Source organism: Lissotriton vulgaris, chromosome 2_1 (genome assembly GCF_964263255.1).
Source record: "Lissotriton vulgaris chromosome 2_1, aLisVul1.2, whole genome shotgun sequence".
Taxonomy (NCBI): Eukaryota; Metazoa; Chordata; class Amphibia; order Caudata; family Salamandridae; genus Lissotriton; species Lissotriton vulgaris.
In genome coordinates, this window is record NC_141687.1 from 672,996,391 (window position 1) to 673,013,484 (window position 17,094).

General features: G+C 48.4%; 1 protein-coding gene across 2 annotated transcripts in view; it reads right to left on the bottom strand.

Annotated features, from left to right (window-relative positions):
* The window catches only part of CSTF3 (cleavage stimulation factor subunit 3), a 640,930-nt gene that overhangs the window by 292,347 nt on the left and 331,489 nt on the right, over positions 1–17,094 (bottom strand). For both annotated transcript variants that reach the window (XM_086955867.1, XM_086955866.1), the window contains 2 exons: positions 14,768–14,894; positions 14,559–14,636 (listed from right to left, as the gene is read on the bottom strand). In XM_086955867.1, coding sequence (XP_086811993.1) covers positions 14,559–14,636; positions 14,768–14,894 — 205 coding nt within the window. The remainder of the gene's footprint in view (positions 1–14,558; positions 14,637–14,767; positions 14,895–17,094) is intronic.

Genomic DNA, 17,094 nt, shown 5'->3' on the forward strand with positions numbered 1-17,094 from the left:
TCCCTTCTGGGAGAACGAGACCTGGATGGCCTCCTCACAGGCGATCTTTCAACTTGGCGCCTGGGAGGGCTGCGTCTGTACACTTCCGCCACCAGTCTTTGAAGTGGAGACCTGTGTTCGGGACTAGCGTGCTCTCGCATCCGCTTGGCAGCCCCCGAGTCTCGCCAACGATCCAAAGGTTAGTACCATCTTAGGGACAACCTCACCCCCTCCGAAGAAGGATCTGTCTGTTGTAAAGGTGTTTTATTGACCGGACTTCTGGACCTTGAGGGTGATTTTGAGGAGCAAGAAGATGAAGAGGAGTGGCGCGAAGCTGATTCAGCCACCATAATCACAGAGTCCCTTGCCGTCGAATCAGCACTTTCATGTGGCCTCGACGTCGGGTGTTCTGACGTCGAATGCCTCGACGTCAACGAACGCTGGCCTCTCGGGGTCGAACAGCGTTGCATTTCCGACGATGGAACCTCTTCTCTCGACGTCGGAAACCTCTGGGGCGTTGACGGAGCAAGTAATCTTTGAGTCGAATGTCTCGACGGCGAGCGATGCGAGGAATGATGGTCCCTCGACGTCAAACGGCGATGACCAGCCGACGACGGAGCTTCCTCAACGTCGAATGTCTATGCAACGACGGCAGAGGGGTATTGGCCACCCTCGACGCCGAGCGCCGATCAGACTCCGACGAAGATAGTCTCCTCGACGCCGATCGATGTCTGGTTGTCGACGGCGGAGGGATCTTGGGCCTCGACGCCGATCGTCGCCTTGTTGACGACGGCGGAGAGGTCACACTTCTCGACGCCGATCGTCGTCTGGATGACGACGGCGGAGGTGTAACGTCCCTCAACGCCGATCGTCGCCGGGTTGACGACGGCGGAGGGGTCTTGGTCCTCAACGCCGATCGTCGCCGAGTTGACGATGGCGGAGGGGTGATGGTCCTCGACGTCGATCGTCGGCTGGTGGACGACGGCGGAGGGGATTTCGACGGCTGAACTGGAATCCTCGACGTCGGCGACGAACCTGATCTTCTTTTCGATGGCGAGCCCGCCATCGACTGTCGTTTTTTCGATAAATGACCCACCGGTAGTTTCTTCAGCGCCGAGCTAGACGCTGAAGCTGAAGGACGTGAAGACTTGTCCCTTGAAGGTGTTCTAGCCCTCTTGGAGCCCTTCTTCACCGGAGATCTTCCTCTGGATGACCTTTGGGCTAGGCCATAAATGAGATTCCTCTCCCTGTCTTTAAGAGTTCTTTCTGACAGGCGCTCGCAGTGAGGACAGGTCTTTGGGTCATGATGATCAGGCAAACAAAGTATACAGACATCATGACTGTCTATTTTAGCCTTCTTGTTGCCACAAGAAGGGCAGTTATCAAAGAGTGAGGGCATTTTGAGAGAAAATGCCTCAGAAAAACTGCCAATAAAGACAGATACTTACTTGACTTGATGTAAAATGTCAAAGTAAGTCAAAAATATCAGAATAATGAAGGAATTTTCTGACAAAAAGCCAGAAAAGAGTGGAGCTGAGTTACCAGGGTCCTTCCTGAAGGAGCCGGAAAAAACAACTGACCTGTCACCCGAGGCATGATGGGAAGCTGGGGATCATGGGTGCTTTAAAGGTTCAATGTCAGTTTACTGCATGTTGATGCAGATTAGCTTTTCAGGCTTTTCAGACTGTAGTTTTGCAATGCAGCCTAGGAGCTTCCTATGCTTTCAGTGTTTCATGAGAATTTCCACTGCTTTCTAAGCATTAAAACAGTTCTGAAACAATACTGTGTGAGCAGTTGGCCTGATATATGATGTTCACTAGTTCTAGTGCTCACCTTGTATCATCCAAACAACCCTTATGGTGATTGGTTGTAAGTCAACCTTATAGACCAGCTATCCTAATGGTAGTATGGACAAAGCAGTCTTAGGCTAAACTCTTTTGGCATGTGAAGCCAGCTGTTTTACCACATAAAACCCCTTGAAAACCAAATGAAAGGACACCACACAGGTTGTTATGAAAATAAACAAGATATTTTTTACTAACAAAACACCTCTGAACTCTTTATGATATCAGAGGGCTAAGCACATGACAAGACTCTTAAGAAAAATACGTTAAGTTGTACAAATTACAATGGTGCCCTAGGGGCACGACAAACCATATACTAAGTAAATGGGATAAGGAAATCGATAGAAGGAGTGGAGCTGTCCAGAGGCTGTAGGATCGCTGGGACTACACTAATACGTTAAGTTGTACAAATTACAATGGTGCCCTAGGGGCACGACAAACCATATACTAAGTAAATGGGATAAGGAAATCGATAGAAGGAGTGGAGCTGTCCAGAGGCTGTAGGATCGCTGGGACTACACTACCCTAACTTTAGGTAAGTAGCAGGAGGCCCACGGGACGCGTGTGCAGAGTGTGAACTCACACGCGAGATGCGGGACAAAGTCCATGGACAGTACAAGTTACGAAAAGGTAAGTAAAAGACAGTTCCGACTAGCTAGGACTAAAACGACTGGATACTTGGACACTAGGAGAGTTAATCTACCCTTGAGCACCAAAATGCTCTTGTTACCTCACCCACGGCCTGCGGGTGCATAGGTGTGAAAGTGTGTCGGGTTTCCGCGTTGAAGTCTTTGGAGCCTTGAAGAAAGACGCTGCAGTCGACCAGGAGGAAGCTGTCCGGAGCGATCCAAGGGTGGATCGAGGAAGATGAAGACCTGAAAGCAGAGGGGACAATGTTCACAGTCACTAGCCAGTGACCGGAGTGGAACCAGGAAGGAACCAGATGCTGTCGTTGCGATCAGGTGAAGATTGGACGCTTGACTCTGCAGCCACGTGGACCAGGAGGTGTCTTCGACGACCAGGATGGAGGCACAAGCTGTCCCACGCAGGCTCTCGCTGTTGGCGGTGTTGGTTCCGGATTCGGCGTCAACAGGACTTGGCAAAGGCAACCCACGCGGTAAGTGGAAAAGGCTTCTGGTGCGGACCAGGAGCGTCCGGGGTGCTTCTCCTTTGCAGGGAAGCAAGGACCAGCCTGGAGCAACCAGACCAGCCGTGTGGATTTCAAGGATCGTTGTCTAGGAGGCCACTAGCCAGCCGGCAAGTGACCAGACAACGTGTCGAGCAGCAATCAAGCAAAAGGGCCCCACGCAGATCTCGTGGATGCTGGAGGGCTGATCTTCTGTGCAGGAGCTGCTCGGGGCTGGGGCTTCTCAATCCCCAAAGCACTTTCTCGAGGATACCTCTGAAGTCGTGCTGGAAGCGAAGTGCAGTTTCTCCAAGATGGCCGGTCCCACGTGTCTCATCGCACCCACGGATCTCAGCTGTGCTGCAGATGTAGGTAGAGGTCGGAGAGGTCTGGAAGTCCGGATCTCGTCGGGCTCTGAAGTCTGGTTCCGGCAGGAAGGACAACAAAGTGAACCGCTAGGACGCTTGATGGTGCCTGCTTGTGCAGGTTGGTCACTCCTTGGCCACAAGGGAGATTTCTTCAGTCTTCTGTGGAGCAGAACATCAAAGTCCCGAGTTTCTTTTTGTAGTTTCAAATCAGGATTAATCTAATTTGGAATGAGACCAGCTCCTACCTTTATTCTCCTAAAGGGGGCTGTACTATGACTGGTCCCTCCTATGGGTGGGATCAGGAAGGGGGTGGTTACACCCCCTATCCTTTGTCCTGTTTCGCGCCAGAGCTGGGGCTGGAGTGCCCCAGCAACTGGTTTGAACCAGGGTATGCACAGGGACACCTTGTGTGCCCCAGGCATGTCTCATTCCTTTCAGCTTGTCCTACCTCAATACACAAAAATCCTGTCTGGGGTGGTGCTAGCACCTCCCAAGGCAGGAAACCCTTTGTCCAAGCCTCTCTCGCTGGAAGGAATCCCAGCAGCAGGAGGTCAGACTTGTGTCTGTGGTGGCAGCATCCATTTTGTGATGCTGAAACTCGAGTTAACTTTAACCGGGGTTCACGGTTCCATACATGTTGTGTCCCTCTAAAAGGGGGGAATGCTACCTCCGTCACCAGAACTGGTGAGGGGGTAGTATTCCAATTCGTATGACACCTTAGTCGACATGTTTTGATAATGCTATGCCAAAGTTAGCAATAACCGCGAGGATTATAATGCACTTAAGAGTATATGGTGTAGCGTTATCATGGAAACAGCTAAAGGACTTGGTTCCGAAAGCTGCAGAAAGGCTCAGCTCATGCTAGAGCACCATCTCACATAATTCCAAGTACTCTGTCTCCAGGATTGTTAATGCCTGCCATAGGAGTGACTTATAGGAGTATATGTGTCCATTTTAGGGTTAGATATAGGTATACTATATCTAAAGCAAAGGGTGATTACACCACCTTGCCCCAGCTGTGTTACCAGCCAGTTGTGTCTGTTTAGATGGCACAATACATGCTGCAGCCCCTGGTAGGTCTTGGGTACACCTATGCCCTGGGTACCTATGGTACACTGTACAAGGACTTACAAGAGTGACCCAATACCAATTAGATATGTACCTAAGGTACATGGAGTCCATTTTAACAGAGAGAGCAGGAAGCCGGGTGTCCTGGATAGCAGGATCCCAGGCCAACTATGTCGAAAACCAGTAAAACAGTAGGCAAAAAGTTGGGGGCAACCATAGTCAGATATCCACCTTCCTACATACTGTTGTTGTCTCAGGTTTATAATTCATGTTTGTTCATGCTTTATGGAATTTCTTTACAGCATAATTCAGCTCTGCTGTTAATTAGGCTGCAATTGCTTATTTTTGTATATGTATATGTTTATAAATATATATGGATATATATATATGTGGGGCAAATATAATATAATGTTTCCGGGGTCCCGCGCATGGGCGGGAATATTCTAATGCTTATGACTATTGATCCCCTGGAAGAGAATTGGCACATTTACGTGCGTAAGAAACTACTAAAGAATCTAGCGGTGCTGGGCCTCTAATGTAAACTGGATCTGTAGGGGCAGCTTTGTATTTTTTCTCAATGCGAGGGTTGAGGACTCGAGCCCTGACAGGATCTTTAAATACCTCTGTTGAATGCTTAATGACCCCCTAAAGCATTGGCAAAATGGAAATGGACCTTTGTGTAGTGTCAAAAGTGTCCAATAAGAAATCTTCCTCTACAGTGTCTGTGTGCAAGTCGACTCCATGGTATTGGACAGCCCTATGTACTAGTAGGTTAAAAACTATTGTATCCTCGGGGGGGGGGGGGGGGGGGGGGGAGGCCTGGAGGGATATACATCATCTTAAGGGACGTAAGGCACATCAGGGGTGGTATAATCATCCCATGGAGGGGGACTATTGGTCCCTATTGGGTCATGTGCACCCCCACCTGAGTCGTCAGAGTCTGTATCTACATCATCGTCTGGATTAGGGGATGGTGTAGGAGAATGAGGAGGTGGAGGAGGAAGAGTATGGGGGGTGGTGGAGGTGGTGGAGGATGAACCGTTAAGGGAGAGGTTGCAATGTCTCTTCTTTGGAGGAGGTGCAGGCGCCTCTAGTGGTCTCATCTTGGAGCTAAGAGTCAGTTGGCCAGTCTTAGGATCATTTACAAGAGTCTTTTGAGTAGGATCTGGTGTAAAAAGCTCCACTGTGGAGGGTAGATCCTTCGGTGTCGAAGTTCTTGGCTCCGGAGGTTTTTTTGGCACCGACTCGGTAGCTGGTCTAGGGTCTTTCTGCTTAGAACTGTGACCTTTTGAAATATCCTTAACCGGAACGTGTTTTTTCAGTTCCGGAGGTTTTTTCGGCTCGGAGGCATGGGAGTTGGGACCCGTAGGCAGTTTTTTACTCAGCTGAAAGTGCGGTTTTGATGTCGATGAGCCGGTGCCAGTCTTCGACGCCGAGTGCTTGGGTGTTGAAGCGGTCAGCGTGGATGAGGAAGATGGCTTCTTTTTCGGTGTCGGTATGGGATCGACACCAGGAACAGGCTGACTCGAGACCGAGCCGCCTGAAGGCTTAGTAGGATTTTTTGCCGGGCCCGAAGTCGGGGCGTGGAAAGCAGTCTCTCGGGCACCCGGGCCCATAGGGGAGGGTGTGACCGCAGCCTTTTTGGAGGGTGTCGAGGAAGGGTCGACCCGACGTGTGTACTCACGACCAGTTGAGCTGGAGTGAGGTTCTCGATGTCTGAGTCTTCGGCATCAGAGGAGGTGGCATTTTCTTCGGCCCGCTGGGTCGGGCCAATGTGTGTACTCACGACCAGTTGAGCTGGAGTGATGTCCTCGATGTCGGAGTCTTCGGCATCAGAGGAGGTGGCATTTTCTTCGGCCCGCTGCTGTTATGGCACGTTGACGCCCTCTTCAAAGATGTCGTCTGGAATCGAAGTGGACGAGCGAGCCATGGTTCTTAGAGCTCACCAGTCCCGAATCGTCTTCTTGGAGCGGAAGTAGGCACAAGTGGAACAGTCTTTGGACTCGTGCTCCAGGGAGAGGCAAAGGTAGCACACCTCATGTAGATCGGTGTGGGGAAACTTCGACCGACATTGAGGACACTTCTTGAATGGCGTCCTTTCCATGAGCCAGAGAGTAAGGCCTAGGTAGGCCCGAAGGCCTTCGTCGATGACCGGAATCGAAGACTTCGAAGCCGCGAAGAGTCGCGCCGATGGGGACCGCGATCTAAACAATACCGTCGGACTGGGTGAGGATTGCGCATCGAAGGAAATTTGGTTTCAAACCGGAGCGCAGGAAACACATCCGAGCCCGATGGCGGAAAAAAACAATCTGAAGATGGAGCCGATGCCCATGCGCAAAGTGGTCCAAATGAGGAGTCACCTATCTCGTGACTTCCAAAGAACTTTTCAGGACAAAAACAAACTGCAAACATCCGGGCCCAACACTAGGTGGCGATCTATGCACAGTGTGTAATCTGCAGCTCATATGCCTCGAACATACACTTTCCTTCAATGTGGAGCTGGCAGGCTCTGCACTTTTTTGTGTGCCTACTCGATCAGTTCTAAGAATCAGGTTTGTCTTGCCCTCAGGGAAGCAATGAGTAACAGTGTCATCCATGATTGCCTACACTTGTTGATCACTAGTGATAACAGTGGGATAGGTGGAAGCACATGCAAATGTCGCTTACCAGTCTATCGACAGTGCATTCCCAAGAGAGTGATGTGGGTGTCTGGATGCGAAGGGCAGGCATTTTGCGTTCTCTGGTGTTACAAACAGGTTTACCTCTGGTGTCCCACGTCTTGGAACTGGAATTCAGTTCACACTTGTGAGATGGATGCCGGTCTGCTGAGTTTGTCCGCCTCCATATTGTCTACCCCAGTAGATGTATTTTCATTAGGGTTATCTCTCTCTGGATGGCCCACCTCCATATGTCTTGCACTAATTTCTATAGGGCTAAGGACTTAGTTCCCTCGCTTGTTGAGGTAGAACACTGGTGTTGTGTTGTCAGTCTGAACTTCTATTGATTTTCCCTGTAACGGTTTCTGAAAGGCTCTTAAGGCTAGTGTAGGAAGCTGACTTTTTATGTAGTGAACTAAAATGAGGTACACTATGTAGAAAGTCCATACGACCCTTATTGGCTTACAAGGCTTCACCCGTCGGGACCTATGGGTTAAACAATTACATTCTCAGCCACGGTGCTAGTGTGCTGAGGACGTAACCATTACGTCCTAGCACCTACCTGCAGGGAAGCGCCCCCCGTGGGCTGCCCCTTTTGACTCAACCACCAGGGATGGCAGCAGAGAAGCTTCTGCTACCACTCCTAACACCCCCCCACCTCAGCAATCTGATGACATTGACGCACTCATGGCACGCTGACGTCAATGGCAGCTGGAGACGCTCTGGCAGATCAGCCATGTTTTTAGGCCCATCTGCAACCCCGGGCGGCAGAAAGCCACTAGACCACTCAGGATTTTATGTACATGGTGCATAATGTTTGGGGGAGAGGCCCCTTTGTCAAGGCTCCCTTCCCTTTTGGGGGTGAATGTTTTGGCCATTTCTGCCCTCATAGGGGCAGATCGGCCATTTATTTCTAGGCCAATCAACCCCCTAAGGGGCAGAAGCCACTAGACCGCCAGGTATTTTATTCCATATGGCGTAAAATGTTTTGGGGAGGGTCCCTTAGGCAAGGGTCGCTTCCCTTTTGGGATTAATATTTTAGCTGTTTGTGCCCTCCTTGGGGGCAGATCGGCCATATATTTTTAGGTCCATCTTCCTCCAAGGGATGCATAAGCCACTAGACCACCAGGGATTTGCTTATGTTTGGCACCTAACGTTTTGGGGAACGGCCCCCTTAGGCAAGGGTCGCTCCACTTTTGGGGGTGAATGTTTTGCCCGTTTCTGCCCACTTTGGGGGCATATAAGCCATATATGTTTTGCCCCCAAGCTAGGCAGAAGCCATTAGACACCAGGGAAGGTTTGTGTGTGAACTGTAGTTTTGCTGATGGTGTGCATGTTATGTTACTTGACTGGCTGTGTGTGGACTGTTGCTAGTTCACCATCTTCAGTTGGGATTGTAATATTTTATTTCTCCGTTTTATTCTAGTGCAAAGCTTTTGCTTCATGTTTCCTGCTTTAGTTTCATCACTGGTTGATCTGCATTTTGTGTAATTGCATCTGTTTGGTAAGAACACGTTTTTTGTACTGTTTACTGCAGGAAGCTGGCTCTGTATATGATATTATCACTAGGTGGTAATATCGTGCACAGAGTCTAAGGGTTCCCCAAAAGTGTACAGGGCTCAATGTAAAACCCAAAGTGCTCTATTAGATGTAGTGTGGAATGTACAGAGGAATATAAGAAATTTACTGCACACACACATGATCAATAATGAACACATGACTCGAGTAGGAGATCCAGACTAATTTTATGAAATTATACATGGTCTGTACTTTATTTTAACACCCAGTTATTCTTAATAAGTTAAGTATGTTTTTACTTAAAATTACTTTTCACTTTCAAAAATCGATATCTGGAAACTTTTTCACACAGTCCAATGTTATCATACGGGGAAAAAAATAATGCGGTTAAACAGGTAAGTATTAAACATACAATTCCAGTCTGTGTAGCCAAAAGTCAGCAAGGGCGAGGTAAGTACCAAAACTGCACCACCAGCGGCACAGGGGCGGCCAAGTGCATATATCCAAATCGGTGTTCGACCCAATGCTTTCCAATAGAGACTGGAGGTGCCAGGAGCCACACTGCTTGCAGGTAGGTAAATCAGTTGCAGGGTGCCAAGCTCTGGGGTTCAGCAAAAGCACATGAGAGCCACAAAGCAGCACCAAACATACACCAACAGCAGCAAAGGATCGCACGGGTGCAGGTTTAAAATTCAACGTAGTGTGCCCAATGCTTTTCATTCAGGATCTTCTTGAGGGTAAAGAGGCTGCAGGCGTGGCACTAGTGGCTGAAAAAGGAAGACCAACAACAGCAGAGTTGGGATGTAGGGGGTCGTAGGGGCACGGTTGGTTCAGTTCACCAAGGCCCAGGGGCTCTGGGTACAGGGGTGGCTTTGGACATTAGAGTCTTCTTACCGGAGCCGGTCGTGGACCGTCTGGATTCACCCGGCAGGCGCTGTCGTGGAGGGCAGGAGAGGTCAGCCAACGCTGGACACAAGGTCAGTATCGCTGGGGAGACTTCACTGCACAGGTGAGCCACTCAGGCTAGGGCCGTAGGGCTCGGGTGCTGAGTGCGCTGGGGACGCAGATCTGACAGGATCTGGAGTATTTTTGGGGTTTTTTTTCTGGACAGGCTCGCTGACCGCAGGAGATCGGAGTCTTTGTTGAAGGCCACAATCCTCTCAGGGGTTTTGGAAGTTGCTGTTGCAAGACAGGTCGCAGGGTCATCGAAGCAGGAGTCAGGCCAGTAAGGCTGGGGCCAAGGCAGTTGTCTTCTGGCTTCTGCTACAGGGTGTCTTATTTCTTCTTTGGTGGTCGCAGATCTAAGGGCCAGTCTGGGGAAGCCACCTAAATACTAAATTTAGGAGGCATGTTAAGGGAGCAGCAGGTAGGGCTAATGGGCACCTTACCTGGGGTGACTACACACTATTTTGCCACCCTCCTGTGGGAGGGGGCATAGGCCTAGCCTTAATTGAAGGGGTTCCCCCAATCTTCAAGATTGCGGGGACTACAAAGTGTGCTTCACCTAGCTTCCCCCACCTTAGGGATGGGGTTGGCAGATGTGGATACACCTCCTATGTTTTTTTCATTTTCCTGCCGGTTTTCCTACCCAAGGTGGGTGTGTTAACCAGGGGCAGCCATCTGCTGCTAGCAGTAGACGCTGGAGGCCGCATTACAAAGGCGGCAACCCTTTCATGCTTCCCTTCCTCTAGCACTGGTACATCTTGGGGGAAGAGGCATGCCACTTCTGCCCAGGATGAGCATTGTGTCTGATCCCAGAGAGCAGGGGATTTCTACCCAGGGTTTCAGAAACATGTCTGGTGGTGGATGGCTGCGAACAGTCAGTCAGAGACCACAACAGAGTTAGTCGAGAGTCATGGGGCACCTCTAAGATGCGCTCTGGGTACATTGTACAATAAATCCCACACTGTCATCAGTGTGGCTTTATTGAAAGGAGTAGTTGGGTACCAAACACTCCAAGGTGCTGCGGAACTCGAGTTGTCGAGTTCCCAGAAAAAAGTACCCTCTATGGCTTCACTGGCACTTACAATATTAGGAAATGGTGCCCATTATTGTAGGGGCATAGCTGCTCATACAGATATGCCCTCACTTGTAGTATAGTGCACCCAGCCTTACAGCTGTGAGGACTGCTAAAGGGGTGACTTACCAATGCTGCCAGGCAGTGCTAGCTGGCATAGCACCCAGGCAGTGCCATCTCAACTTTGTCGTTTTCTCCCTTACACAGGTATGCAGGCTGCAAGGGCCATGGCATGGTCCCAGTGTGGGGGGTCTCAAGGCACTTTCTTCAGCTCCCAGGCCCTAGGTACTCAGAGTGCCATTTACTAGGGACTTACAGGGGGAAATAGTACCAATTGGGAGTTTGTTTTTACGGAAGGATCGCTGGCACAGGGGACCTGGTTTGGCAAGTACACTACATTTGAAACCACATCAACACCAGGCAAAAAGTAGGGGGCTAGCCATGCAAAAGCAACAAACAGTTGATATATTTTGAGAAAGGGTTTACTTCTGTCATTGTAGTACATGAGGGCAAGCTTGGTAACAAGGATGTGAAAGGTCCTTTCTACCACCGAGTCTGGCTGAAAGAAAAAGACGGGGAGCTCTATGATCTTGTTAAGGTAAAGGGGGCACCACCTTGGAAAAAGCCTACAGTTGGTCATGAGGACAATCCTTTAAAGTGAGGTCCTTTAGCTCGCTAACACATCTTAAGGATGTAATAGTGTCAAGGAAGGCTACCTTTCAGGAGAGGAACTGTGAAAGACAGGAGTGTTGAGCTTCAAAAGGAGTCAGGTAAGAACAACATCAAGGTTACAGACCAAAAAATGGGGAAATCTGAATAGATAACCTGCTTGAGTCCTTCCATGAAAGCCCTGATGACAGAGATTTTGAATAAACAGCCCTTCCAGCTTTTAGCAATTTTGCAAAATCAACATGATATGAGCAGTCAAGCCCAATACCCCACGACAAGCTGAAATAAAAGTAAATAAACCAACCAGGGTCAAATGTCAAGGAAGTATGCTGTAAATTCGTCAGCACTTTGTATTCTTGTATTAAAAAAATGGCTGTGTCAGATGATTTTAAACCAGTTATATACTCTCAAATTGAACAACTACGCTGGCTGATATTTTTTTATCTCAAAATGATGAATGTTATTTTTAAAGTGTTCTCGTCTACCACTGTCTACTATTCACATTATGCGAATGAGGAATTAAAGTCAATCCAATACATCATTCTTCATAGCGCCTACTTTGCCTTCACTTGATGGCTACATTAATTTACCTGCTGCAGTTACAAGAATATAAACTTCACCGCCTAGAATCCAAGAGAGGCTACTCAGTCTTTTATTCTGCAGTAATTAGTAGGAATGCTACAGGCTCCGGTAATCCAAATTGTGAAAGTCATGTCAGCCCCATGATAAAGGCTAATGTGCAAGTATTATGAATGCTGAGATTAGACTTCATAACTGACAGCACAGCCTTGGTAACATTGGCCATGGTGTTCAAGATCAAAGCTCTATAGGGATGTTTTAGGGTGGGTATCAGAGGCAGTATAACAGTTATAACTAGTCAATGAATATGAATGTCTCATAAGTTATTTACTTTTGAAGAGTACTATCCCTTTTTTATTGTTTGACCCTAACTGTTAAAGGGTGTAGGCCCGGGCTGGGTAAAGATGGAGACTATGGGCCTAATCACAAACGGCATGTATGGGATGCAATAATTATTGCAGACAATAATCCAACACCAATGTTCTCTGAATGTATCCGATATGATAATTATCGCCTACTCAAACGTTTTAGGGGGTAACATGCGTATTGTTATGCTTACCACACTAAAACTTGCATGTTCCAATGAACAATGGCCATTTGAACCTGGTAAAATCATGCAGCTTTGCCCATTTGAAATTTAACAAAGAATGGTATCTTTATCGCACTTTGTAATAATGGATGCGTAAAGCACTGAACCACTTGCAATTTGATCACAATTTACCAGGCCACTTTTAGTCATATCCTAGGACTTGGGTGGCTTATTAAAGGTGAGGAGGGTAGAATAGCCCTGGAGTTTGTCAGGGTGAATTGTCATTTTATTCAGTACTAGTAGCCCGCCCCAGCGTTGCCCGGGGCAGAAGGGGGCTGGGGGCAGCATTTGAGGCTTGCGTGCACTAAGGGCTCCCGGCCGTCCCTCTGTGCGCACCCGGCCCCGCCTCGACCCCCTCCCGCCCCGACTCCAATGTGTGCCTTTACCTTACCTTAGCCGCCGTTGGGGGCTGGGGGCAGCATTTGAGGCTTGCGTGCAGTAAGGGCTCCCGCCCGTCCCTGTGTGCGCACCCACTCCCGCCCGACCCCCTCCCGCCCCCAATGTGTGCCTTTACCTTACATGAGCGGCCGCTCCTCCCCGCGCTCCTCACTTCACCGCCGCTCCATGTCCGCCGCTCCTCCTCGTCATGCACGTCGCGGCCAGCACAGCGTCACGGCCAGCGCTACTTTCAGGGCACTACTTTTTTTTAAAACTTATATTTCTAAATTTACGTTTATTTTACATTTTTTATAGCCTATGTCCATCTGCACACCCTGACAATTTCTACGATGTATCGAGTGTGTGGATTGGCGATGTGGTTCCCGAGTTTACCTGGCTCAAAGGTATGTGTTCTCTCTTTATAATAGTAGTATAGATTAAGGATTAAAGCTGGGGGCAGAAGCACTCCCTACACCCTTTCCACCTACTTACAGGTGGCCATGAGTGCATTGAACAATGTAGATTTAGCAGGCTTGGAGAGGAAGGTTGCGACTCCAACACAGGCAGCTGGCTGTAAGTGCATGGGTGATGCACGCAGCACGCAGCTAAGTCAGTAGGAATTTGAAACAGCTTGAAAGGTAGGGGCATCAATAACCTTCCAGCCCCTCCTAGCCAAAAGCATCTTTCAGCAAAAAAGAGTGGAAACTGGCCTGAAAATTGTGAAAAGATGTGTTTAACACCCAACAAGCCAGAGGAATTTTACATAGCCCCTACAATGTAAGCTGGAGGAAGGGCAAGTTATGGCATTAAATTTGCCCTGTGATGCAAGCCTACCCTGGGAGGGGTGGGGAAAGCACTACTTTATATAGCTACTCTGGTTCTCTGTAGGTATGTGTACATGGATGTAAACAGCAGGCTATGGTGGCAACCTCTGGTTCGCAAGTACTACTGTCTCCAAGGACTCCGAACCAGACCATTCCAAAAAGGAGGATTAGATGTGCAAGTGTTTAGACATCTTTATAGGCTTCTTTCTTTCACCCATTTTGTGAACACCACTGTCTACCGGACAGGACCTTGGAGGGGTCTAAAATAAAGGAGACTGGATGTATATACGTACTAGCATTACAGAAACAGCTTGCACATGGAAGGCAAGTTCACTAACTGCTGTGGGAGGTTTAGTGCAGCCATGGGGAGAAGCAGTTTTCTTCTCTGTTGTCACAGATCATGTAAAAACGGTGGCGATGCATGTTTTCCTGACATTGACATCAAGAGTGGGTTTGGTGGACTGGTCCGATTCAAACAAAAACATCTTTTGGGGATAGAAGAGACAGGATAGGTTCCAGGTTAAAATAATTAATTTCGAAATGAAATTCTGGGGTGGCGTTTTCCGTCAAAAATGCTTGATCATGACCGATTTGCTTCCTCCTATTGGCATTTCTTATTGCTAATATAGCTTTGGAATCGAAAATATATATATGTAAAATGTGTTTTACAATCCTATACATGCTGGAAGATATTAGGTTCATGTATATCCAAGAAATGTGCATGATAGATAACATAATACTTCTATACATTTGTTTTTCACGGTTGTCTTCAGCAGTACCACGTACCTACCCTTCATGTCAAACTATTAGGATACGTGCAGTAAGCACCATCCTCACTACCCCATTAGCGAGAAATTTTAAATAAGTGTCCTACTCAAAATATATGGAGGTCTACAAAGACAAGGAAGTGGTGGCTCATAATATACTTAAATTCAATCTTACCTTTGCCACACGTCTTGCATTCATGTAGTCTCGACTGCGATCTTCAATCATTTTCTTAGCAAGGTGCACATTAATACCCTAAGCAGGAGAAAGTTTGATTTAATTCAAATTGTTTAATTTCACAGTAGATATAATGCAAATGCTACACTGAACTTTTGTTAAGCATGCAATTGAATGGAACACAAATTAAACATGTTGCCAAGAATTACCTCTTCATACTTGTTGTAGTCTCTCCATAGTTGTTCGATGTTGATCATGGGGTTTACACAACCTCGCTGATAAACTCTTCGCACTGCTGTTATTCGTTGGTTTTCTGCATAAGAACCCACAGCTTCTCTAGGTGTTAAAATATCAAAATATTTAAGGTTTGGCCAAACTTAAGGCGAAAATGGAATAACATTTACAGCAATTGGTGGAAGCCTGAAGGCAGTCTTCTACTGCAGACTGAAAAGATTATACCAAATTTATCAGTCTTATATTGCAATGCTATTTTATTTCTAGGCAGCATTCTCCAGCTGTATCTCTTGATAAGATAGGTGGCCTACTAGGTCTACATGACTTATGGTTCTTCTCCTAATAATTGTTGATGCCATGGCTTGAAGATCTATTTTCAGGATACTAGGGTAGTGAACTGAACAAAATGCAAGGCTTGTTTACATGAAACCTTAATAAAAGCACCTGACAAAATTCATTGACACTACCTATTGAAGTGATGTACTCTCATTAAACAGACTTCATTACATTGCCTGACCATAATGTTGACCATGACAATTAAAAAATTCACCTTTACCTTAACTTAATTCAAGCGCCTAGACTGCAAGGACTGGAGCCAAAATAGTAAACACAATGGTAATAGTGAATGATATAGATCGATTCTATGTCAGGACCGGAGGCTCCGATTATGCTATTTCTTTCTTCACTTTGTTCTATTCATTTCTCCACAGCAGCGAAATCAACATATAAACACTTTTCTTTTTATCCATGGAAGGCATCCAACTGGAAACAAAGCAAAATTCCAATAAGCTTGAACAGACTACAACACCCATATGTCCATCACATAACACCAGTCCATAGTCCTTCCTCAGTGTCAGTAAATTCTAGAAAGGTCCTTCACCCTAGTTGTCCCTACTCTTTCTTCGCTGCTCCGCAGCAACAGATAAGTCACCTTTTTGTTCTGCTGCTTTCTGGGTTATCTATTTGCTTATTGTGTGCTTTAATTCTTTTAATAATTTTGTTGGCGGGTCTCTGCCTCGCCTTGTTGGGGTGCCGCCATACCGTGACGCCCGGGGCGGGGGGTGGGGGGGGGGGGGGGGGGCGGGTGGTGTCCGTAATTCTGCTCATTACAAATTTGCATGCCCCGGCGGGGTCTGTATTGTGTCAACGCCGCGTGAATCGCCTGCAGGCAGGAACTGTGTCCTGTGGGCTCGAGGAGCCTGTAGCGCGCCGGGTTGCGGTTGGTGTCCTGTCAGGCTCTGCCTGAGGATGAACGCGCTTGGGGCCTGGTCAGCCTACACGTCGGGGTTTCACCCCGCTTCACACACTTTTGTAGCCTTTCAGACTGCCCGTATTAGTAAGGGATAAATCCCTTGTGCCCCAATTGCAGTGTTTCAGGGGAGGAGAGTCCTTTGCGTGCAGGCAAACCTGGTCATTGGTGACTGTAGCGCAGGGTTCCTGACAGGCTCCCTGAGGTAAAGGGGTGATACCTTAGATTTTAGGCTGAGCTGTAGGGTGTGTCCTGTTTGGGAAAATAGTCAGTGTGAGTGCAGAGGAGTACTATGAGGAGAAGCAACAGTACCTACCTTTGGACGACCACGTTTTTCAGCTGTTGATGACTATTTTCAAATGAATGAATGATGTGGTGGCGCCCATGGAGGAGCGTCTTACGAACTGCCAAGTTGGCCCATGCCCGCTTAAATTCCCGGGGTGCTGTACCTACCTTGCCCCAGGGGGAGGGTCCCCCATTACCTAAGAAGGGACGTGTGGAGGAGGGTCCGAGGGGATTCCAGGGGGTGGATTTGGACGCTTGCGACCGCCTCAGGGACGCCTTTGTCGCTAAGCCGTGCAACCCGTCCCCTGTGCCTTCTCCAGTCCCGACTCCCGCGCGGAATCGGTTGGACCAGACTCGCCATCCCTGGATGAGGGCTCCCCAGTGGACTCAGACGACGAGGAGGGGTCTTCACAGTCTTGGCGACTGTCCAGTTCGGCAGCCGAATGCCCCAGGACTCCTCAGGCATGCTTAACCCGGACGACATAGTCCACCCGAGGTCAGCTGCCTGGGGGACAAGGTGGCTAAGTTCGTGGCAAGTCGCCTCCGCAAACCCTTGGAGAAGGAAGCAAGGGGTTGTTTTGCGGGCTGAGTGTCCTCGCCCCACCTTGGAAGGGAAGGTGGCCTGCACACCTGAGCTTGACTCCAAGATGGCCACCTTCCTGGCCAAGTATATGAAGGACCCCCACAAGGGTATAGATCGTTCCTGGTGATCCTGCCAGGACAAGCTTCTTCGCGCAGTAGGGCCCATGACAAAAATATTGGATATGG